We start from the raw sequence: 25,376 nt of genomic DNA on the forward strand, positions 1-25,376 counted from the left end.
TTCCAATTGAAAGATCACTCTAGCACACCTCTCATCAACAGTGTGCCTCCGTCACATCAGTATCGGTCATCCTGCTATGCCTCACCTTGAAATCCTCAACTCCCCTCTCCCCCCCTTTTTGGCTATAGCCGTGACGATGCCCACTTGCGTGCGGCCAACAACGGCAAGCTACCTCGACCCCCCCCCCCCCCCCCGAATTCAACATGGGAACGCTGACCACGGAACCGTTTTCTTATAATCAGAGTAATAGATCCGCTGCACAATGTACAATACCAAAGTCAAATTTGATTTTAGCCCTTGGGCTACAGTGTAAGCGGTGCACGTACAAGTTTGGAACTTATCCTGGCATAATGAGCTGTCACAATGGGTTCAACAACAACAAGTTGACGGCCACCTCCGAATGCGGTGATAGCTGCACCGAATTTATGTACCTTTTCCATTGAAGCCCGTGGCACCCACGTGGAACCCACAGCGTTTTACTTTGCATTAAACATATCCCTCCCCCCCCCCCCCCGGGCAGTTGCGTGAGTCATGAATAACACGCGGGGAGGGATGCAGAAAGAAAATGCGAAAAGGAATAAAGATTTTGCAGGTAACGAGTTGCCATAGCGAGTTACTGAAAGAAAGGTATCTAGTTACAGATGACAGTTACTTTTAGGAAGAGTAACGAGCTGCAATTACTAGTTACTTTTCTACTAAGTAGTTAGAGTAACTAGTTACCTCTAAGTTACTGCCTGAGGATGCACTTAGAGAATAAAAATCCTGCAGTATCACTATGGTACTCTACTAAAGACACAACAATGAAAAATTATGAACCTGCCAAATCTCCGCCTTAACTGCTTTGAACGTCACGAAACTGAATACAATCCTGAATTATTTCAAATTTCACTTCAGAGCTATAAATCCACAATACATTTCATTCGACAACGCACTTCGCCATTCCCACGTGTGCATTCGCATCGTTATGCAATGCGTTGCAATGGGAGCAGTAAGAGTATATACTGAAAGCCTCAGTGTGTGTGAAAGCCAGTGGTGAGTTAGCGGCAAGTCTTTGCACACCTTGACGGAAGGAATCACGTGCTACATGACCTTCTGACGCCACCCGCTCAAGCGTTGCCTGCCTGCTTACTGCTGACGATGGCCCAATAAGGCCGAAACAGCTGTCCAGTACTGGCATGGCCACGTTTGAGCAGTTACAAACATTATGCGATACGTGCAGTCAAAGAGCTCCGGCTATTTTTCCCCTTAGATACCTCACTGGCTTTGCACTGGCTTTCAGTGATGAGTTAGTACAATCCGACGGGAGGAATCACGTGCTACGTGACCTTCTGACGCTCAAACATTGCCAGCCTGCGTACTGTTCGCGATGGCTCAATAACGCCTAACAGCGAGGCCTAACTCAATAAAGAAATAATGGAACATCTTTCGAAACCCCCTGATCCTGGAGGCACACATGATGGCAGCCCTGCGTCTCTTGCAAAACAAGATACGTCGAACGTTGCTCCTCGGCGTGCTTCGACGCTAATTCTTAGTCTCAGGAAAGGGTGTCTGTGTCCCGCTTTCCTCCCAAGGACCAATGCCTCAGTGTTGGTTTACCACCTGAGGTGTCCTTTGACGATCTCTCCGACGGCGTCTTTGACATCGTTGGCTCTGGAAGGCTCATCGGTATCCAACAACGAGGTTGATATCTGTTACACGTGGGCATCAGTACGCGGGCTGCCGTAGAATGTATCGTTCGTCAGGGCAACATCGGTACACGAAATCATATCATTCCTTTCGAAATGCTTGGACGCAGACTAGTAACCGTCACAGTCTTGATGATGCCTTTGCTCTTATCGGATTATCCTCTCGTTCAAGCACTGAGCAAGCACGGCAAGATCGTCGACATTGAACGTGTGCATTATCAAGACAAAAAAAAAGGTCGCGGTGTTATTCTAACCGGAATACGTCTTGTCAAAATGGAGATATCAGAAAGTTCCCTTCCGCCTAATTATCTTCGTGTGCGTGAGCAAGTGGTATATTGCAACTATCCTCGAGTACGCCGAGTGTGTCGACGTTGCAAGTTGGAGGGCATTATCAGGGTGAATTGTTCCACCCACTCCCATGAACGTTGTTCTACGTTTCGTCATATCTTGACCGAGTGCAGCTCACGGTGCAGGTGCTGCCGTACGGCGCATCCTCCAGGGGAATGTTCGGGCCCTCGACCTTATGCTGTCGTGGCGAATGACTTTCATCCCATAGAAGCTCAGAGCATCCAAACTATGAGGGCGGTTGCTGATCAGCTGCAGAACATTCAACAGGACGACGCAGCACAAGAACTCGAAAATGTCACGTCCACATACGAACCCCATAGGTATAACGAGCTTCCCACACTGATGCTGGCGTTGATGTGAAGGAAGCTCAAACAGCATCTAAAGAGTCCCCGCATCCACCTAAAGTTATCATTCCACCGATAGGTGTAACGTCTGCACCTCCAGAGTCTAAAAGCGATGACGAGACTCCCGCTGACTCAGGGTAAGCCCGTATCAGATGCGCAAAATTCAGTCTAGCAGACAACGATGACGATGTTGACCTAGGTATGGATAGAAATAACCATAGCGAAGCATTTCGAGGAGTTTGCATCGACTGCTTCAGGCGTACGTACAGCTCGAAGCAGAGTTAACTGGAACGCCGTGTCGACCAGCGGAGCACGGTGGGAGCCACCCTGGCGGCGTCTAGTAGAAATATATGGCGAGGGGGTTTTGACATTTCCATTCTAGTCGGAGGGGTGCCCGCTGTGGCGTGCCGAAGAGTGCGCAATCGGACGGGCTTATCAAACGCTGCGCTCGTTTGTTTTGGGCGACCCTGTCTGAGGGATTGCGAAGAATCAATGATATCCCGATGGCGCGCGGCAGGTTAGCACGTGCGAACCTGTCGTCTCTCACCTCTCCTGAACTTCCAAAATTAAAACTAAGGTGAAGTGATCCAGATGAAGAAAATTTTCAGAAAAATAATTGATGTGCGATTTACGAAAGGTGGGAGAGGCAAATTTGGGGAACGTGCAGTCGAGGTAGGGGCGAACCTCTGCTGACGAAAATTGAAGTGAGGACAAAGGTCATGGTGAATTTGTCTAGCTCTGATCATCATTCACTACACAAATAATAGAAAACCTTCACGGTGACTCCCTGCACTCTGTGCCAGGATGCAAAAAAAAAAAAAAATTGTGTGTACATATTGGTTGTTCTTCCGAGAAACTCCCGAGAAACGCGATATGCTACACCATAGCATTGATTTGTTGTTATTTAAAAACCCATTACGATGGTTTCGCGATTACCACCGTTAATTATTTCAAGCCTCTTCGCATCCTCCATTCTGAGCACAGTAATTTTCCGAAAGAGAGAAGTTGTTATTCATTTCATTCTATCACGCAATGAGCGTTTCGGATGACGCTTGCCCATGCGCCATCCTGTTTCCAGGCGCGTGCCATGACATCGATTCTCCGCACTATCTCAGACACAATCGCCCAAAACAAAACACAAACAGTCGCAGCGTTGATAACGCCAGCTTGATTGGGCAGTGTTCGGAACACCACAGCGAACACCCCTCCGACTGGAATGGAAATGTCGAAACGCCCTCTCCCGTTTTTTTCTGCTAAAGGCCGCCAGGGTGGCTCCCCTCTTGCTTCGCCGGTCGAAGCGGCGTTCCAGTTAACTCTGCTTCGCGCTGTACGAGGAACAGTTGTGCGCATACCCCCATCACCAGCTCAAACAGTGACGACCTACCGACGGTGCGGAAACAGTCGAAGTTTGTGCTGTGTGAGGTACTCTTTGGTACGGAGAGTGACGAGTCGCTCGATAGTCTTCTATATGTAGATGCAAGCATTTACGTGACATTTTCAGTTCCTTTCGCTTTTGCGTTTCATTGTCATGATACATCTGAACATGTTAACGTCGAATATTAGGGGATTTCATGATCTCTCAAAGAAGTTGACTGTTATCGACCTCGCGTCAGAAATGCGACATTCTATTGTTACAAGAAACTTCATTTTATTCTGGTGTTGAAGTTAACCGATTCAAGCGCGCATTTGGACTACTCTTGGAGAACCCCGCTCTAAAAGAGGCGGTATAGTTGTGTTTAACCGAGATGTTTTAAATATATTTTGCACTTCCATGATGTACGCGGGTGTGTAATGTATATAGATTTTTCCGAATATAGTCCAATTGCCGGGAGTAGACATCTTTACTAGTTTGAACAGCACCGGCTTTCAACAAACATAACAAAATACAGTTAACGTTTCGGTAACAGTTCGCTATCAATCGACAACCAGGCCCCCCTCCCAGAATGCTACGCTCCTCTTCTACGTAAATACCCGGTGACGACCAGGACAGCGTCATTCTGATGATGGGACTCGAATGGGACCCGAAACGTTAACTGTATTTTGTTATGTTTGTTGAAAGCCGGTGCGGTTCAAACAAGTAAAGATAAATTTTTCCATAGGTTCACTTGGATTTTGTGTGACGAATGTTTACGCACCTGTGTTATCAGCCGAACGTACGGAATTCTTCCGTTCGCTGGACGCTTTTCTGTACACATCTCGACATCTAATTCTAGTCGGTGACTTCTATTGCGCGGAGTCACCGATATAGGACACAGCGAGGCCTGAGCGCCGCGCGAACTCGTCTCGTGTCGTGACAAGTGTGTCCAACCTAGTTTGGCAGAATGATTTGATAGATGCATGGCCTACCCTACATCCTTGTAGGTACCGCATGATATGGCATACGTCTACATCGGCATCACGACTATACCGTTTTTACCTCAGTTCAGTGCTTACGCCTCAGCTTTTACAGAGTGAAGTGTTTAACTTGCATCTTCCTCATCTTTCTCATCATTCCCCCGTGCTTCTGACAATTGAAGTTCCGGGTAACCACACAACTCTAAGCCACGCTGACGACTCTACACTACATTGCCGACCTCACCAGATGTGAGACAGGTGATAGCTGATTTCGTCAACGTCCATCTTGACTGAGGTAACACGTTACTATCGCATTGGCTGGGCTGAAAACTTGAGCTACTGCGACTCTTCGTTCATTGGGGAAAGGTACATGCTCGGGAACGTACTTCACAACTTAACTGTGTCGCCGAGAAAGCCCAGGTGGTAAGACGCTGTGCTCATTTGGCTCCCTTTATGACAGAATATTTTCGTTCGCTAGAGACCAGACATCTTGAAATTATGCGTCGTTCGTCGTTGGCCTCTCAAATGCATTTTTGCATTCAAATACAGTAGCTGGGCCAGAAACACAGAAGTTGGACAAAATCAGCAGGTTATGTCTCACGGTTTTTTACCCGATGGGACTTTAACGTCAGAACCGTCGTGAATTCGCCAGATAATGCAGCAACACGTTTTCCCCCAGGAGGATGCGCGTTTTCAACCACTGCCCAATGCTCAGTTTTCCACCCAACCACTGTTTTCAACCACTGCCCAATGCTCAGTACACCTGAGATTTCGGCCCTTCAAAGCGATCTTACACCCGAAGAACTTGTTTCGTGCGTTAAGAAGCTCAAGCGGGGAAAATGCAGGACGGTCTCCCAACCGAATTTTATGCGGCGTTTTGGCCACAGTTAAGTACGTACTTTGCGAGCCTTCACAATCTGCTTTTCGGTGGTGCAGTTGAGCCAGAATTTACAATGGGGCATAGTACTGATACCCAAACCGCGGTCAGATCCACAACGTCCTGATTAATGGCGCCCCATTACCTTGTTTAATCACGACTATAAGCCTTTGGCCTCTGTCACTGCAGTGAGCGTAAAGGGACTATCGCATCCGGAGACATGGGTAGGGAATGGTTACGAGAATGCTTGACATCATTCGACAATTCATTTCAGCAATTATCTCGGCTAGAAAATGTTCCGGTAATAAATAAACGAGTTTTTTTTCGATCAGCGAAACATCGGATGACGTCATTGTGACGAAGGCTTCAACAGGACCAATGCCGGCGCCGCTCGCCCATTTTCTCTCGGAGATATAGTGTGCTTTGTACATATGGCGTCGTGCATGTCCCTGTGTATGAAACAACCAATTTCCTCGAAAATGCTGTGAGTTTCGCTCAGTGGTGAAATTGCAACATGTCTTCGAGTTCGGGAACGCGTTGTAATGTTCCTGGCTGTAAAAAATCGTCTGGTGCGAACCCAGAATTGACATTTCACGGGGCCAAGGACAGGGACACTAAACGAAAGTGGGAAGCAGCAATCGCCGGCGGTCTTCCTGTCGTGGCAGAGGAACTGCACGTTCGGCACGTTTGTTCATCGCATTTTGCCGACGAGGCGTACGTGGAGTCGGACTTATTACAATTCCGTATGGGACTGTCAGCCAAACGAAAGAGACTAAAGCCCGATGCTGTGCCCACATTGTTCGATGAGCAAATGGAAACCACCGACGTGCCGGATGAGCAGGTAAGCATTTGTTTTCAATTCATTTCGAATGAAGCCATACAAAAGTGTGGTGTACTGATATAATAGGTCACGAAGTGGCTCCAGGTAGGCGATCGAGATCTAGGTGACTCAATGTAGACACACTACACTCGGAGTGCAATCACGTACAATAAAGGGGAGAGTATATCCTACCAGATGTCGGTTGTGCTGTGCGGCGTATATAACAAAAAATACGTACGGAAGTACCTTTTTTCACGCTCTAGCCGCCGATTTCAGCCATTTGTTTCTGCAAATGCGCGCCAGAAAAAGTACACATGAAATACCGCGACCGGCAGTGATGTACCAGACACTCCTAGCCCCCACCAGCACCATACGTATTTTTTTGGCGACATCCCTCTATAACTTGCATTATTCAAATTCACTAGTTTCTCCTGTGTCTTTCTTTGCTCATGTAACCCAGCATTCTTGTGAACTAGCAACGTCATTTTTGTGAGCTGGTGAGAGCAAAGGAGGCAGCTTTCCAACAGAAAAACAATTAGGCATTACAGTTTTATGCATCATGTCTCACATCAGGTGCTCAATTGCTGTCACAGGTGGAGAGAAGCAGCTTGATGGAATCTGCTTCAAGTGGTGATTACAAGAAACTTTCATTAGGAAAGCCCGTGTTGTACGGTTAACGAAATGTGAATTCTGATTTACACTGAATGTTCACGTTGTGAAACCGGCAGCTTACGCAGGAGTATCAGCCTCTACAAGTGGGAGTTCAGTTCTGCAGGACATGACAGCCACATCATCAGAGGATGGTATGCTTTCCAGTTCACCTATCACAGCTCAAACAATAAGACTGTAAATTATGTACCAAAAAAGAACTGTAAAAGCAGACATGGTGGTGGCAGAGTTTTGCCTGAGGGTGACACTCTAGCATCTTACAATATAGGGTACACATATTTTGAAAGGTGGATGCAAATAGTCCACCACCCATCTAGAATGTGCCGCACCTGTGTTCTATAAACTTTTGTCCAGCACTAAAGTGCTGCTGAGCCTACAGCTATGCAGCTTGTCTCATGAAAATACAGTAATCAATAATGACGACAATATTCATACTATACAATACATATACGGACAATATATATATATATATATACTGTGTGTTTGCTTATTTTTTCAAGTTGTCGTCCTGGATGATCTGCCCCTTCAGCCTTTGGTTCCATACCAGACTGTCAGCCAATATGGCTTTTTGTACACTTTGGTGTCACAGAAACAACACTTGAAGGGCGGAAAGACGGCAAATAAGAAAACACAGACAGCTGTTCCCACTTCAACACTTGGTAATTATGCTTCAAAACGTATTGTGCTTCACAAATATGTTGGTGTTTGTTATGCAGTGCAACTATACGCAATGATTACTTTGGTTGCTTGCGTCATATTGCCTAACTGGTCAAGTGGAGAATTCCGTCATTAGGATAGGAAGTTATAAGCCAAAACACTGTTGCACTTATTATAAAGAAGCAGTAGTGACATTGCACCAAATTCACTGCTGTGTAAGCTTTCAAATAACTTTGTGAGAAACATGAGCTCAACATGCATTCGTTTCATCCTTTTTTAACCATGTATGTTTTTCACTTGTGTGTATGCAGCCACTCAAACAGGCATCCTCATGCCAAGCAGGGGAACTCGGACAGCTATAACCTTCCCACCCACTGGAGCACTCTCCTTTACATCTTCAGAAGTTGCAGCAGACTGCCCAGAAAGCAGTGGAGACAAAAGCGCAGCTGTTTCTCTAGCAGAGGCTTTGCTGCCACATGATGACGCAGCACAGCTTTGTGTTGTCCCACTGAAACATGCTAGCCTTTCGACGTCACTGCCTGGTGGCCGTACCCCTACTACAGTGCCTGTGGACTTAGACACGACGGATGTGTCCACATGGTATAGGCAGTATTTTCTTTTTCAACATGTATTCAGCTTTGTTGTTATTTCTGGGAATTTTGTGTGGATTGGTAAACAATAAAATGACACTGTGGCATTGTTTCAGCAGAGATGAAAAGCACTTGTGATGAAGGCAAATTAATCTGTTTCTCTTGTGCGTACAGCCCACCCGACCCAAAGGATGTGACATTCCAGTTGTCTGAAACCGCAGAAAGCTCAGACACTGAAGAGTAAGCTTGTGATCATGAGGTAAATAGAAACCTTGTTTAAATAGAAATAGAGAATTTGTTTTCTTTTCTTGCAGTCATGGAGACAAGATGTTGCAACGACAAGGGCTTTCAAAATCTCGTAGGCATCAAACGTAAGTGAAATATTTTGAAATATTTCTCAAAGCTTGTTCAAGACGCTGGTTGCATAATGATGTAAGAATTAAAAATCTGGGTTGGCCTTCCAGACCAAATCCAGATGAGCGATTTTTCCTGGTGGCACAATCCAGTTTGCAAGAGCTGCTATCCCAGTGCCCCTACTGTGGGAACGATGGTGTTGACATCAACATCACAACAAGGGGGGCATGCTTGAAAGCTGTCATGCGTTGCAAGTGTGGGAGGGAACGGTCTTGGCACAGCCAACCTTGGCTGAGGGGCCGACCACTAAGGAACGTCCTCGTCTGCTCTGCAATCCTCTTCTCAGCTGTGAACATGTCAAAAGCTTTTAGGATGTTTGAGCCTATGAAGATGGCAACACTTACAATGTCTCAGTACTTTCGAACGCAGAAGGAGCACCTCTTTCCTGCTGTGAATGATGTGAGTCCTGTGACGTGACGTATGACTTTGCTGTGACATGCCCCACAGAGTGGGATAAAAGGGGCACGTGATATGTTTGCGCTGAGTGTATGGCCCTGATTTTTCCTGCTGCTTAGATTATTGGCTGTGCCTTGAGTTCCCTCAGCAAATAGCCAAAGTAAAAGGTAGAAAGAACAACTATTTTTCTGTGATTGTGCTATGATCGTATAGTAAGAACCTCCTTTGGAGGTGCTTCAATCAATTGCAAATGCAATGCTGTAGGGCAGGCAGTCTAGTACCGTGTTGGCTTTACCACTAGTTCTCTGACATGTGTACCCAGGGTTCCTCAATTTACACTTATCCGAAAATGATTTTAGGTCTACCTCATGAGACAAGCAGAGATCCTTGACCAGCTTCGGCCACTGCCCCTGACGCTTGCCGGGGATGGCAGGTGCGACTCACCCGGCCACACTGCATTGTATGGCACCTACACGCTTCTGGAGACTGCAGCCAACCGTATCGTGCACTGCGAGTTGGTTAAGGTACCTCAAGTTCGTTTGTGGACACCACAATAGTTTTGTGAAAAAAGTTATCATGGATAAAAAAGCACCTACAATAGAAGAGCTTGGTCATGTTACATTCTAATTTGGGAATTGAATTCAAAAGTGACTCGCTTTTGCCTACTTGACTGTCTAATGTGAAGTGTGGATACATCAGGCTGTAGTAGGACGAGACTAAAGTGCCCCCAGGCAAAACTTAGAATGCACATATGAAATGCTACATTCAGTGACCATCACTTATTGTAGTGCAATAGCATGGACGACAGGAAAGACTGTCTATAAATCAAGCTTAGTCAAAACGATTAATTACTATCCATTACAGAGTATTCACTCGTAATGAAATTACTCACAAATTGCTTGGAAAAATTAATAAATTACTTACCACATTACTCACAAAAGTATTTGATTAATAGTATGGCAATTCGTTGTAGTGCCTTGCATACAATGTCTGACCCTGACCTTTCCTCTTATGCAGTCTACTGAGGTCAGCAGTAGCAAAGCAATGGAAGCCTATGGTCTACAGAAATGCCTCGCCTTTCTCGGGGTACATGACATGACTGTGGACACCCTGGTCAGTGACCGCCTTTCTGGCATGAAAGCCATGCTAAGGCGACTGTGCCCACACATAATGCACATATTTGATGTGTGGCATGTTGTCAAAGGTGAGTGGTGATTTTCTGGAGGGAGTTTTATATGTCACACGTGATAACATCCAACAGGAGCCAAGAAAAAGCTCTTGGCTCTCAGTCGCTCAACGAAACACCAAGTTGTGCAGCTCTGGATTGAGAGCTTGACGAGACATGCGTATTGGTGTCCGCGTACAAGAGGGGATGATGGGGACCTATGTCTTGCAAAGTGGGTGTCAGCAGTTAACAACATCGTTGACATCCATGAGCACGACAACCCGTTGTACCCGATTTGCTACCACGGCGCACTTTCTGAACCACGACAATGGCTCAGAGAAGGTAAACACTGACATTTTGCAGTTTGTAAAATATTATATACAGAGTAGCGAAGTAAGTAAAAGTTTTCCTTACTGTCACTTATGGGTGAAATACACAACACAAATTCCAAAATCTTAAAACAAATTAACACAATTGAAAACAGAAAAAAAAGCATGTTGCACACCTTATACTGCAGCCTCATTCCCATTCTCTGATCCACGATCTGGGTGGTGGTAAGATCTTGAGTATTATTTATCTATTTTATTCTTTATGCAGTAAATTCTTTCTTTTGCCTTCAGCAAGGGGTCGAGAGAGACCACTTGGTTTACAATTTACTAAAATGAAATGTGAACATAGGCAGACACAATGATCCTTCCTTGCATCAAGTAATTATTGTGAGTACTGCGTGCCAACAAGGATAAACTTTTATATGTGGCTCTCCTGTATTCATATTAATGTATCGGTGGTTGTTATTGAAAGCACTTAACTTTACACGATTCACAGAAATCTCGCAGAAGTGATGATTTTTTGCAGACCACAGGCGAATTTCCCCATTCATTATCATTAACTTATTTGTTGTTGTTGCCGACCACATGTTTTGTTGTGGTATTGCAAATAATTTTACTTTTTTTTAAATTATGTAACCTAGAATTATTTGCTGTGCCCTATGGAATGTGTTCTTCTCACCAAACAATTAAAGAGAAAGCAGTTGCAACAGAGCAAGTAGAGATGATCTACAACCCCTGCCCATGCCTGCAAGAGCACCTCATATGCATGGCACTATGCCTGGTACTATGCCTCAGATGCATGGCACTATGCCTGGAGAATAGGGCCAAGGACTTTTAGTATCTGAGAGATAACTAGATTCTTTTCTGTTAAGAAAAACAAACTGTTTGTCTATCAGTTGTGAACTTTTATACACACTAAGAAATCCAGCACATGCCCCTTTTTTTTCATTTCTTTTTTGCAGATTATCAGTCTGTCGTTAGCAGTATATTTGAAATTATCACTGCAGAAACGTAGGGGCTGTAACCTTTCAGTGTGTATGGTGAACATTTCAAGCACCTGACAACACACAATTGTAGACACAGAGACGTACAGGCGAGTCCAGGACATCCTGTTGTCACCTGCACTCCTGAAGGATATCCCATTCCTGTCCTCACAAGAACAGACATATGGATTGGAGGCCTTTCACAGTGTCCTCATCCACTTCCTGCCGAAGTCCTACGCATTTTCTGACGAGGGGATGGTGGCTAGGTATGAAGCGTATGGACCCACGAGCTAGGAGCCAAGTCCAGCACGGTGACAAAGGGTATCATAAGAATGTAATGTACTCCACTTGTAGGACACAGTTGGCGATCATCCACTTCAACGAGAATGCAGACCGTGTCTAGTTGGAGAGGGAAGGCACGAAGAAGTACCGTCTCAAGGCATTGAAGGTGAAGTAGACGTGGGTGGCTGTACTTCTGAAGGAGAGTGCTAGCTATGGTATGTGCTTGTTGCATGCAGCATGAATTAATCTATGTTACAGACGTTGAGTTTTAGTTTTATTTATTTGCCAAAAAATTACCACACTGCCCAGTTGCACCAACGCTGGGTAACTTTGAACCGAGACCAAGGGTTGCTAAAACGTAAAGTTAACACACAATTCTTTCTTTACAAATGCTAGATGGTCATGTGATGAACGTTTCAGTGACAATGACTCTTTTTAGTGAAGAACAGTTATGTGTTAAATTCAAGTTAAGGGACCAGAGATCTCGGTTAAAATGTAAATTGACGTTGGTGAAACTGGGCCTTCGCAACTTTCAGACAAGTGAGATATGAGTAATATGGGAAAGGAACCTTGCTGAAATCCACTGCACATGTTACAAATATTGAGTCCCACAGTGAGATCAAATATTCTAATCTAGTATTAATGTCAGATCATTGGGCAAGGAATATCCCTCTGTCCATAAACACTTTGCTTCCATTACCTATTTTTGAATTATTCAGCTGTGAGTGTCTCATCAAACATCCTGTTCAATGGGGAGCAGGGCAATTTTGAGTGCATTGATCAGATAGTTTCCGTGCCAACTCCAATCTTCTTATTGGATAGATTATGCATCAGCCTTGATTGCTGAGGTGCTGACACGCATTCAGGAGCGCAGAAGGGAGTCTGGAGCTGTGGCAACTCTGCCAACGCTGTCATCAACATATGGTGAGAGGCCAAGCCTTACAGAAGCAGTCCTGAAGCATCAGACAAGGTTTGTGCACACTTTTCCTACCATATATTGCTCACATACTGTCATGGCTTGATATTGTTATATATTGTGAATTTTTATTTTTAGGTTCCAGAAATGAGGCTCCCACGTGCATCACACACTGAACGTTGCACTGAAACTAAGCTAAAAAAAGGCCCTTTTCGGGGCCACCACAAGGTTTAAGCACTGCTCGTATGGAAGAAAAGAACATGTTACCACCCTGTCAACATGAACCATAACGCCAGCTCCCTACATAGCAACTGAAAATATAGCAAGAATGAGGAAATAAAATGTACTAAATATAATCAGTTCTTGTTTGAAATGTTTAATATATGTATCAGGTTCAGAAAGCTTCCATATACACACCTGTGGCAATACACACACCGGCAATAACTCTACCCTCCATTTAGAAATAAAGCATATATCCAGGCTAAAGGGAAAAAAAGCATGTTTTCTTTCTTTGTAAACATAGGTGAAAAACATCGTACAAAAGAAACCTCGCTATGGTGAAGCTGGATAGACTATTCAAAATGTGTATTGTACCAGTACTTGTCCTCATTGTGATTTGTACTTCCAAATGATTCTCAATGAAAATTGTTTACACATTCCAGTATGCCACCTAAGTCTGTACACTGCTCTCGAAGTGAAACAAAGGGTCCAAACTTTCGGAACTGTGCATGCACATATATGACGTATAGTATGACCTGCTCAATAATTTGTGACTTCGCTCTGCAACATTTCTTCACCATATGTGGTTATGGGAAGCAAACATCATGGAGGTGAAAGATGGAAGTCACTGAAAAGGTTAGCCAGCTGTAGGACCCAAACCCACATCTTCTGGATTACTGTGACTGGTTTGTCCCTTCAGATGACGCACCCAGGAAGTCGCTGAGAAGGCGTGTTAGCTTAGCTCAATTGGTAGGGCCCTGGACCGGTAATCCAGAAGATGTGGGTTCGAATCCTACAGCTGGCTAACCTTTTCAGTGACTTCCATGTTTCATCGTTAATTTCTTAGGCAACTTGAGGCCTTGTATGTGATAGTCCCTTCTATATTGTTCCAGCCTCAGAACATCAGTTCTCTCTTGATAAACGAGGTTTTGATTGTGTACACAGTTACATCTTCTAATAGCAAAGCACCTTTCATGAACATGCGCAAACAACAATGACATTGATGAGTCCTAAAATGCAAGCGTATATAATTAAAGCTCTTAAGTGTCCAGAAATTATATTTAAAGCGAGCGATAAAAGAGAAACAAGCGCTACTTTTAAGCTACTTCACTAAGAAACAGGTGCTGTTAGTGAAGCAGTACCTGTTTCTTCAGTAAGAAACAGCTAATGCTTCACTAGTACCACTAGCAGCTCCAGTTGCTTAGTGAGGTAGCTGAAAAGTAGCACTCGTTTTAGATAAAACCTCTGGACACGTTGGAGCAAGCACCCTGCCGCACGAGTTGAATTTGAAAGGTGTTATGAAAAGTGAAGTATGTTACAATATATGCCACATGGGAGATATGCATGGTGTTACTCGTAGTATCCTGTATATGAAGTTGACGGGAACAACGTCCTGATTCTTCGAACAGCACATCCTGGAATCTGCCTTCGGTTTCTTATCCCAAGGTATCCATGAATCCAAGTTGTGAACGAGCAATACGCGGTGTATCGGAGACGTCTGTGTGAAACAATAATAAACCCAGGGAATACATGGTGGGCTAGTAGACGTCTAAATGATGCCTAAAAAAAGAGATAAGAAATGTCTATAGAATGTCTAGGCACTAGACCAAATGTCAAGTATCCGTCCACGAGACGTCAAATAACACGTTACGCCACCTAGCCATCTATCCCTAGACATCCAATGTCTATGTACCTAGCCGAGATTTAGACATTCTTTTGACCTGGATGTCTGGAACAGGGTCAGACACTTAACCATGTATTAGACGTGAAGTCTACAGCTAGACCAGTTTTATCCCTCCATTCAGGCAACAGGTCTAGGGTTGTACATTTCCTGTACCTTACTTTAGCCACCCTTAGACGTACTTTAGACCATGACTAGTCCTGCTACCGTCCTGGCATGCATTCATAGAGAAATGTAATATAACTGATAGCAACATGGATCTCAGCATGAACATTTATTCACAGTAAACCACACACGAAGTCTATGGTACAAAACTCAGTCTAAAACTGGATGACTTTGCCGCCAAGCAGGCGTCTTGTGTTTTGACTGACGAGTGTTGAACTGGCAGCAGGGTGTTGAAGGCCACCTCCTTCCTTTCTTCCAATGAGTGATTGTTGGTGCTGCAGCACTGCCTCCAATGATTCAATGTGGCTAGGAAATAGAACAAAACATGTGAGAAAGCATTATGTAGCCTGCTAGTTCTATCTAGTTCGTTTAGTGGCTGTGCACACTCTTTCACGGGATGCTTGTCTGGCCACATAAGAGCAAAAACTGTATCAGCACTGATCTGAGAGACACATAAAGAAAATAAGCTGCACGTACAAAAATCACAGGACTGTTACAGCTACACAACACGAATTCCAGCAACAGCTTAAAATCTGTTTGTGCGTGACTACCTGATGTGGACGCTGCCAGAATCTCAGGGAAACGAGGATGTAACAGCTGTCGCTGTGAAAGACACCTGGTGAAAGTACATCAATGTGACAAGCGTTTTCTCATGATGCACGACCTTACCTGGTCGAGCAGGCGACTGCTAAGCACTCCATGATTGGCGCAGCACTTCCATCACTGCATTACGCTAAGACAACTACTGTGCTGCTCTCATAACTTTGGTGCAAAAATTCTGCACAGGATAAAAATAAAGACTGTGTATATTATAGTAGCCTGTATCACCACGTCAAATATTATAAGGTTTATTCACATGACGTCATCTGCAGGAGACCGCCACTGTCGCTAGCAGGCAGATGTGCTGATCATCGGCCCCCTTATTGTAGCTTCCATCCAAGCCGGTGCCCATATTGTGCTCACCGAACATCAGTTGTGTGAAACTTGTTGCTCTGTGATTTGTAGAATATCTAAGCAATTTCCATGTTTTCGGTGTTAATAGTGACCTAAAAAGCATAATGCAGCGAACAAATGCAAGGACGTAACATTGGGGGACCTACAGTATGGTGCTGAGGTGACTTCAGTGAATAAACCCTTTAGGAACTCAAATCTTGCACTACTGCCAGATAGCTGTTTGGGTGAAGTAAGATGGAATGACATTGTCACGCTGTTCTCCATACAATACCAAGGATGTTTCGAAACGATTAAGCACAGAAATGCTAGTTTTGTACCGTTTGATAAATATTTTGTCTGCTGCCCGTACATGCTGTGCGGTTCTTTAGCAAGCTTCTAGCAGTCCTTTCTTCTACATCGCACTTCCCTACTGACTTTCACAGCATCTGAAAAAAAGTTCGATTTTGTTAACCACACAACAACCATGTAAATGGAAAGCTGTTAGAGCCTTCCACCAACTGTATTTGCACTACTTTGTTTACAAAAATTTAAAGAGGCTCCCTCTAGTGTAAGATTGGGGGCACATCGAGCATCAGGAACATTGGAGGCCAACGCAGTCACACGTCCGAGACAACTGCTTCCCCTTACCTCACAGGGAATTGTTAAGCTTATGTGCAAATAGATGTTTTGTAGGGTAGGTTACCACTATTTTCATACCTACCGATGCAAGGTAGTACAAGCACCTATAAAAATATGCAGTTGCTATGAAACCATGATATGCAAACAAAGGTACTTGCGCAAAATTTTCAGAGTGTGGTTTCACTACCAGGGAAAAATGCAACAATCGAACTCGGGCTGACATGACAATGAACTAACCAGCATTTATGTTCCAGCGTGTCCGCCCTGCAAACCGTAACTGTCGACTTTCGTTTACTCAAGACTTCAACAGTCATGAATCTGGAAGGTTAATTAGTGATACCGTATTTGTTTTAGCACCAAGACGAACCAATGCACTTACTGAAACATTGTGCTGCCGAACATACAACGTTAATCACTACTCTGAATGCAAGTGCAGTCAGGTCAACCCACACTTCCAGTGTGCTTCAATCGGTGATACGAAGCCGAAATAGATAAAGGAAACGATATTCCGATATTATGCCACGCATCTCTACTACATGCGATTTGGTACACAGAAACAGGCACATACTTTTAAGTGAACTCACCACTAAACTTGAAAGCCAGAGAACAAGGAAACGCTGTCCACCACAGTGTAGGGGAGCTCTGCTGCGCTCAACAGTTTTTATCACTGGACAGCACGGCGTACGTTCTCGCTATGCTCAAAAATTGCAAGACAAAACGTGCGGGAGATTGGAACTTAGAAAGATTTTCGTATAACAACCAGTGGAGTGCTGCCGTCAAGACCCAACTTCTACCCGTTGCGCGTCCGGAAAGTTTGAAGTTTCAACGGTTGAAACGGAACAGGTTCGGACTGGTTGGATGGATGGATGATGGGTGGTGATTGGGTAGAAGGGGCAGACGATATTGACATTGCTTTTGGTCGTGCTTATTGAGTACTTATTTTTTGTAATGTTCTTTAATGTCCGTGGCCGTTCATTATAATTGGGTCGCGGAGGTTAAATGTTAAATAACACATATGCCAATCCAGCGGAAGTGACACCGACATCATCATCATTATGCTATCGCCATCGTCGTTGCAGCGACGAGTGTCGTATTTTGGTGCTGTGTGTGTTGAAAATCGCTGTTCCTTTTGCAAACAATTTATCAGTGCCTTTCTACTGGGCTGCAGGTGTGCCTAATATGTACCGTACTGCCTGTTCAGCGGTTTCAAAGAGGTACCATGGGCAGTTTCAAGATTTTTTGAAGGGTCCTGAAATCCCTGAGTCACGTCAGATTCCATTTTACTGCTGCAGCTGTGTAGCTTGTGGGAAAATGTTATGTGCAGTAAACAAACATCTGCCATCTGCTTCCCACATTACGTGCAAAGTGCTTCTGTGTTTATGGAGCAATGTTTTATAGTGCTGCGCTGAATGATCCGTCGGAGTCGTCGACTTTTTTATTGACATTTAAGTGATTCCATAATTTAGTTGCTGAAATTGATGTAGCGTAGTATTCTGCAGGGGAGTTACTGACGCACAACATTTACATTTACCAGCAACAGTAACGCCATCAGGAATGCTAGTTCAAGAAATATTGCCCCGAACAAATGCGCGCTTTCGTTAAGAAAAAAGATATGTATTCAGTAAAATAAAATATTACTTCACAGCACTTAGATTCTGGTAATGTCTTCTAGTTGTGGACGATATATATGTATATGTCAGTGAGCCAAAAAAACTCGGATCATCTATGTATGGACATTATTTAAATTATCTATGTACCTCAGTCACACTGCCTTCATCTGACTGATCTTTTGTTACAATATATGGGCATACAACTCACACAGCATGAAAGGCTACATAGTATCCATCTGGTCATAATATAATTGGACAAAGTTAATGTGGTCCATTCGTGCATAGTTTCTGAAAGTTGTTGCAGAGTCCAGTTTTATTACCTCAGTATGATCATTTGCAAACAGATTGTACTTGCTGCTTCACACATGTGTGATGGAAAGTAACAGAATAAGGAATTTCCTTCACAAAAGTTCGTCTGCTGTGAACAAAATAATAAATCTATAGCATAACATTGAAAAAAAATATGTACAGATTAGAGCTCAACATTACTGCCTAATATAGTCACTTTATTTAACTGAACATTTGATATCAATTATTCAATACGGTATTCTCTGTGCCATGCTATGTCCTGTGTACAAAGTGATGCATTTCACCTGATCAATTTGTTTCATGATCACTTGCGAATTGCTGACTGCCGAAGGGCGCTTTGAGAGGAAGATGAAACAGCAAATTGGGCAAATTTTCGTTGTAGTAGGAATCATCACCTTGAGCATGAGGAGAACTAAGTATACAGGAAGCTCACGAAAAGGAAACTCACGTTTGTGTGTCTCCCGTATACTTCATTCTCCTCATGCTCAAGGTGATGCTTCCTACTTCAATGTTGTACCAGCTCGCTTGTGTACTTTTTCTCTCTCTGGCAAATCTCCAGATGAATTTCTGGAACAAATCCCGAGTTTTTCAAGACGAGTGCAGACAGCGTTGACGTGGTTGTACTACACCCTTGCAAGTCCTGTGCGTTTTTGTTTCATTGTAGTTTGAAGCTTTCCCAGGATCTCGCAGTACATCTGCATTTACTGTGATTGTGCGTATGAGATAATCTAGAAGTTGCACACAACGATAGTCTTAAAACATTCTCGGCATAGCCTTTCAAGACGAAAACGCGAGTTTGACCTCCTTCAGAATGCTTTCACCGGGCACCCACCATGACTTCCTATGGTATTTTGTCTCAGCACTTGCATAATGCACCCACGTTTCATTAATAATAATTGTTCCAAGAAATTCATCTTGACCGTCTTGATACCATTGAAGGAAAATGCAAGCTGCATTCATTTGTTGCTCTTTGCGAAAGTTACCGAGCAAATGTGGCTCCCATCTCGCATAACTTTCGTTGGTCAAGCTGAAGGAAATTTGTTCCCATTAATATCAGAGTGTAGTACCAGTGACCTGCCAGTCTCCGTTAACAATTATCTGAATTTCAGAAAAGAAACGTTGTTTCGTGGTGTTATAGCTGATCTCCCGCTGTACTGTTCATAGTGCAGATTTTCACGATCCTGTATAGAGGACACACCATTTCAATGCATGTAAAGTGATTTGTATAAACAGGTGTTAACTGTCAGTGGATATTCTCTAAAGCACTCTTCTTTCCTTAACGAAAGGTAGGATAACTCTTAGTTACTAGGATAATCAGACGTACTCAGAAATATGACATCCATGCTTGAATGTCTGACACATAGGTGAACGGCAATCCATTAACCAACATCTGCAGTGCCGGGATGTTACACCCAACTACTACACCATTCAGTTTGTCCTAGTGGTGTTTCCTTTGAATAACAAATATCGGGCAACTTATTTTTGGATGACCCTCCTAATTCCAGTTCTCTTTCTGCATTTGGCTACGTTTTTTAGATTTCTTGTGACGACTCTTGTGGACAGGTACCAGCATGGAAGACTTAATAATAATAGAGGTTTACATAGCGAGACAACTGAGATCATGAGCGACACCACAGCAGTCGGTCTGTGGATTGCCCACCTGAATGTCCTTAAATGTGCAATGAAAGCTCACCACACAACACACCGTATTTAATGTCCCTTGTGGAAGATGGCATGTCTAAGCAACTTGTATCCTGGCACTAATTTGCTGGTGTTTTTGGCCAGGTTCGAACCAGCGATCTCGGGATCAAAAGGCGAACACACTACAGACTCAGCCGCCAAGGCCGGTTCACGGACAACTTGAACAACACAATTATGTTAACTCTGCCATCAAGTAATTCAGTTTCCTGCATATGTTTTGTAACAATTGAGCTGCAGTTTTGTAAGCCTGAAAGCTAAGCTTAGAACCACCTCTTATAATTTAGTGACTCTACTTGTGAGAGGTACTCTGTGCAATAGGTGTGAATGTGTTCACACCTCTTAAAAACCTAATAAGACAAAATCTTGATGATTTCTAATATGTGGTATATACAAGGTCAGCTACAAGACGTCTACAATTAGAAGTCAATTACTAAATGTCTACCAGATGTCTAGTAGATCACTAATTTTAGACGTCTAAATAATGGTAAGACTTTTACACGTCTAGTCAACGTCTAGTTTGGGCACTATCCCTAAAGTCTAGGGTTAGAACAGGTCTGGACGTCTAGTAGACTACCATGTGTTCCCTGGGAAGGAGACAAAATATATTGATTTGCTTGACTAAGAGCAGCAAACTTTTAGTAACACGCACCCATGTGCTCGAAACGAAAGTGGCACGAAATCACGACATTTACGACGTATGAGAAGTTTTAGACACAGTACCTATTGTCAGATGGCTCGAGAACACGCATGCGACGGTCATCACGGCAAAACACTGGTGCATAAACAACCAGGAGCTCCCCACACAACCATTAACGTCCCCAGGACATCCCAGTTTGGTCATAACGTCCAGGTCCATGATGGATGTCCACTGGATATCCCCTGGATGTCCCAAAATGTCCATAAATATCCTGGATTTATCCAGTGCTGACGTTGCGAGCTGGACGTCCCTTGGACGTCCTGTGGGTGTATAATATAGGACGTGTTGTGATACAGCCAATTAGGCTAACAGCTTTCATAGCAACGAAGGTGTGGTGCACTCTGGTCGCAACCAATAACTACATGCGTAAAATAACATAGCGCAATATTTTGATGCGGGATCTTAGCAGCTATATTTTGATTGGCATCCTGCGAGTAATATTACACCAGTTTCATTTACTCAATAGCTCCATAAAATAACGTGCATAGAACTACGACAGTACCAACCGTATGCGAGCTAGATTCCCTGGGATCAAAATCAAAGAAACATTCCCCGCCGTTCACTGCTGAGCGTCGTCTGCTGCATTAACTTGCACCGCCGCGCAAAAGCAGAAAGCGCCATGAGCATCGACAATAACGCACGTCATCATCATAATCATCCGCTCGCCAAACGTTCACATTCCGTTGTGCAGTTTTAAGTTTCAATGTGAGCCTATGATATGTGCAGTGACGCCGAAAGTTAAGGGTAAAAATATGTGTGCATGAAGGACCGTCGGGCTCCAGAAAAAACTCTACGACTCTGGGTACGCAACGTGATCAACACGAGTGTCGTGCGTCTTGATCCCGGAATCAAGATGAGGTCCTTATAGTAAACATGCTGAGTGGAAGTGATGATAATTGTGAGTCCTCAGTAGTTCTCCAATCATCCGTCGCAGGGGAGGTTGTGGAAACTTATTGTTCAACGTCAGAGAGTGCTGAACAGTTTGAAACAAAAAGTACTCAACGTGATTTCCAACACAGAAGAGAACCGAGCACGGTTTTACATGGTTCGTTCACGAGCCATGTAATGAAGTAAGTAATGATGTAAGTGATGTAAAGCATACTCCTACCAATGCCGTCATCTCGAATGACATCGTTCACGCCCGTGCGATGTTGAACAAGGGAGGCGTACGCCTTTTTTGTACCACTTATGAATTTCATAATGGGTACAAAAAAGGCAGCGCCTCCGGTTTTCAACAAATCAGGGGCGAGAACTTTGTCATTCGGGATTGTGGTTGTCTAGGAGCGGGCTATCAGGTAAAGACCGTTTTTAAGAAAAAAAAAACATTGTCAAAAGCTGCACAAGTGTGCCTAGGAGGAAACAAGACTACCAAGAGGTACCAAACAGAAAATGAATAAGAGTGTCAGCCCTGTGCTCCTTTCTACTGTGTTTTTTGTGAAATTTTTGATTTGGTGTATTGTTACGTATGCGACATCTTCTGAACTTGCGAACTTCTGTCACGTTTACAGGGTGTAGCTCTTTTAGCTTAACTTATGCCTACTGTTTGCTGTGTTCTACAGTTCACGACAAAAGTTAACGGAACACGTGAGCTGCATACTTTTTCTCGCGCGGCACGGTCTTCGGGAGCGGTAGAGTTCTTTGCTGAGAGAGGCCTGGATGAGTGTGCTGCGAGGAACTCGCTACAGTAATTTCGGTATTGCTTCTCTTGAACGTGCCCACGACGCCCGTTGGATTTCACTGCAGTGCTCTCCCTCAACATGTGACTGAAATACTGTGTATGTAAGCTATCATCTGGTCACGTCAGATATTTAATATGATCACAGCTATGTTCCCTAACGATTAATGTGTTTAGAACATATGTAATGCTTCTTCGCTTTTTAATTTGGGAAACACACTATCGTGTTTTCACAATGACTTATTTTTATGTCCCCAGTAATACCTGGGAGCTCCCAGTCTTCACAAACTTTCAGTGACGTGGTGTTGCAGAACACTACAGTGGTTTCGAACTCACTTCGCAGGCACTATAGTGAGAAGCAATACCGAAACTACCGCAATATGTAGCTTGCAGCCCGCTCATCTACGCCTCTCAAACAATGACCGCGCTCAAACTCACCTGCTTCCGTCTGCCTCTTGGGTGTCTTGGCGGAGAAAAAAATGCGCAGCTCGCTTATTTCGTACACTTCTGTCAGGACCTGTACCATTTTTGGAAAAATTTAATGCTGTTGGTTAGCACGTACATACTTTGTTTCTAGCATTCGATATGCAACGGCCAAGACAGCTATGCAAGGTGTGCCGGGGATATTCTTTCACATGAAGTGTTGGCAGTGTGTAACTGTGATATACCTGTACCCTATTTCTTTGAGTCTAGGCATTCAACTCCCTCCTCAGTCATAAGAAAGTAGCTGCAATTATTGTTTTGCTAAAAGCACCAAGAGTGGCTGTGATAAATTATGTGTCGATATGAATAGTTCAAGTACGGTATGTGTACAGAGGATGTTGCACGAGAGAGTGACCATCAATTGTTGCAAGAAAACAACGAGAGATAAAAATTGAAAACATTCTACATTACACTTGTGAAGGTTTTTGCTCCCAAACAGTGGTTTTCTATGGGTGTCCCTCGTTAATTAATGTGATTAGCGCAATGGAACTAAAAAATTTGCCAAGAAAAGGTAACCTTTTTGCATTAGTTAGAAGACCCATAGCCACAACACACCATTTCAGTCACAAATACAGGATGTTTTGCAAACATTTCTACAAAAATTTGGCACCCAAAAACACCCAACAACCGCCTGAAAAACCTTTCCGTGACAAAATATTGAGTTCAAGATAATTACTCTAATTATTGAGGTACACTGATGCAAACCTCCTGTTTGGGTGGCAAAAAGCTTCATAAGTGTTGTGCAATAGGTTTCCAATTTTTATCTCACGTAAATTTTTTAAAAATAATGAAGGGTGACTCTCTCGTGCAACACCCTATATATATGACGACAAACGTTTCATAAATGTTGCTCCACTGTGATTTGCTGCGTACCTTGCAAACTCCTCAATAAATTGTTTTTCAATATATATTTAAACTCTCTTTCCATTTGTATTGTTACACATGCAAGCACCAGAAACTGTCAGGGAACAGATTAACGCGTGCCATTATTTCTCTGTACGTTGCAGTAGATTATAGCAGTTTGGGATGCTGCCTCTGCACGCATAGGTGCAGGAGCATTAATGAAATACACGAAATATAGGTCCCATATAGCGTAGGTAGCAACATCCTGGTTCAGTCCTACAAATGTCATATATGACGTCTTGTGGACAAACAGGGGACATCCATGGATGCACCTTTGACCGTCCAGCAGACGTCCACAGGACGTCCTGAGGAGTTTTGTGGATGTCCTCAGGACATCCATATGTCCAGAGATGGATGTCCAGAGGATGTCCTAAAGACATATATGGTTGTCTGGATCCCTCCGCAGACAAATGTCATTGAAGAGTGGGTGATCGGTGATACAATTGACCCCGACATCCTCACAGACAGCCGACACCCGATCAACAGAACTGCAGCACCGGCGTTCATCGGGTTCCACTGGACTGCAGCGAGTGCAGAGGCATCTGTCATTTCCAAGTGGATAAACGTCAAAATGCTTAACAGTGCACAATCATCATAAGATATATATGAACGGGATATGGCGTACCTGAAAGTGTCGTCGCTATCGGACGGCTCGTTTTCACTGGCTGCACCTTCACCTGCAGCACGACCTGCAGCAGGGTCAAGTGGTAGAGGGTCTGTGGAATAAGGGTCGTCATCGAGCACAATTTCTTCGGAGCTGTAGTCCTCAGAATCGCTTGGAAGCGACGCGACGTCACTTTCGTATTCCGACGATTCCGACATTACGCTTGGTGTCTGCTGGCCGCCTCGCATCCAGATGCCCCGCGGCCCCACTGATCAGCTGTGCGGGGTGAAGCGCTCTCATTGGCGATGTTGAGCGTGACGTTATCAAGGCGTTGTGGAGAGACGGTGGAGAGGGACCTCATTATGCGTCGTCTGCTCTCTCGATGTATTTCATTAGATTGCTCAGCATATACGCGACCTATTCACTTGGGGTTTTCGCTGCCCTTGTATGCCCTAGCCCTCGCTGCCCTAGCACTTCTGGGCATCACTCAGCATATTGCCTACACAACCAAACGGTGCCTAAGGTTATGTCGTATCTCTTGACCAGAAGGCGGTTGATCCTGTGCGTCACGATTTTCTGTTCTCCCTACTTCGACATTATTGTGTACCTGATAATGTCATTGCTTTGTTGAGCAACATATACAAAGTCCAATCAAGTTGTCCCTTCTTAATGGAGAAGTTGGGTCAGCACTCCCCATTCTAAAGGGTGTGAGGCAAGGCTGCGCGCTCTCACTGATGCTTTTCACGCAGGCCACAGATTCCTTTCTTCGTGTGGTGGAGAATGACCGTTTAATTGGGTGCCTACTTGTGCCGGGCACAAGTCGATGCAGGATCTCTGCGTATGCGGACGATCTTACGTTGTTCCTTGAGCCACCTGAGGAGCTTAACGCTGTCTTAGAAGACGTTGCCGCTGTAGCAGCCGACAGGCTCTCTGTATTATTTCCCGAAA

The 25,376-nt window shown here is 44.1% G+C and overlaps 1 protein-coding gene and 2 long non-coding RNA genes across 3 annotated transcripts; all 3 read left to right on the plus strand.

Annotated features, from left to right (window-relative positions):
- The first annotated feature begins 9,008 nt into the window (after positions 1–9,008).
- Positions 9,009–10,349, plus strand: LOC135373228 (uncharacterized). Its single transcript, XM_064606462.1, has 3 exons — positions 9,009–9,137; positions 9,494–9,658; positions 10,152–10,349. The coding sequence occupies exons 1-3, from the start codon at positions 9,033–9,035 to the stop codon at positions 10,347–10,349; spliced, it is 468 nt and encodes a 155-aa protein (XP_064462532.1). The 5' UTR covers positions 9,009–9,032.
- A 50-nt stretch (positions 10,350–10,399) lies between these two features.
- LOC135373178 (uncharacterized) lies at positions 10,400–12,068 on the plus strand. The gene is made up of 3 exons (XR_010416317.1): positions 10,400–10,641; positions 11,706–11,877; positions 11,966–12,068. It is a non-coding gene; the product is annotated as an uncharacterized LOC135373178 (long non-coding RNA).
- On the plus strand, positions 12,067–13,094 carry LOC135373179 (uncharacterized). The gene is made up of 3 exons (XR_010416318.1): positions 12,067–12,108; positions 12,716–12,863; positions 12,948–13,094. It is a non-coding gene; the product is annotated as an uncharacterized LOC135373179 (long non-coding RNA).
- Positions 13,095–25,376: the final 12,282 nt, after the last annotated feature.

This window comes from Ornithodoros turicata, unplaced genomic scaffold (assembly GCF_037126465.1).
Source record: "Ornithodoros turicata isolate Travis unplaced genomic scaffold, ASM3712646v1 Chromosome22, whole genome shotgun sequence".
In the NCBI taxonomy this organism is placed as follows: Eukaryota; Metazoa; Arthropoda; class Arachnida; order Ixodida; family Argasidae; genus Ornithodoros; species Ornithodoros turicata.

Bases quoted from the DNA above. Each gene is read 5' to 3' on its own strand.
- LOC135373228 (XM_064606462.1), top strand. From the start codon at position 9,033: ATGTCAAAAGCTTTTAGGATGTTTGAGCCTATGAAGATGGCAACACTT. The intron at 9,138-9,493 runs GTGAGTCCTGTG...AAATGATTTTAG, and splicing joins TCTTTCCTGCTGTGAATGAT to GTCTACCTCATGAGACAAGC. The intron at 9,659-10,151 runs GTACCTCAAGTT...CCTCTTATGCAG, and splicing joins TGCACTGCGAGTTGGTTAAG to TCTACTGAGGTCAGCAGTAG.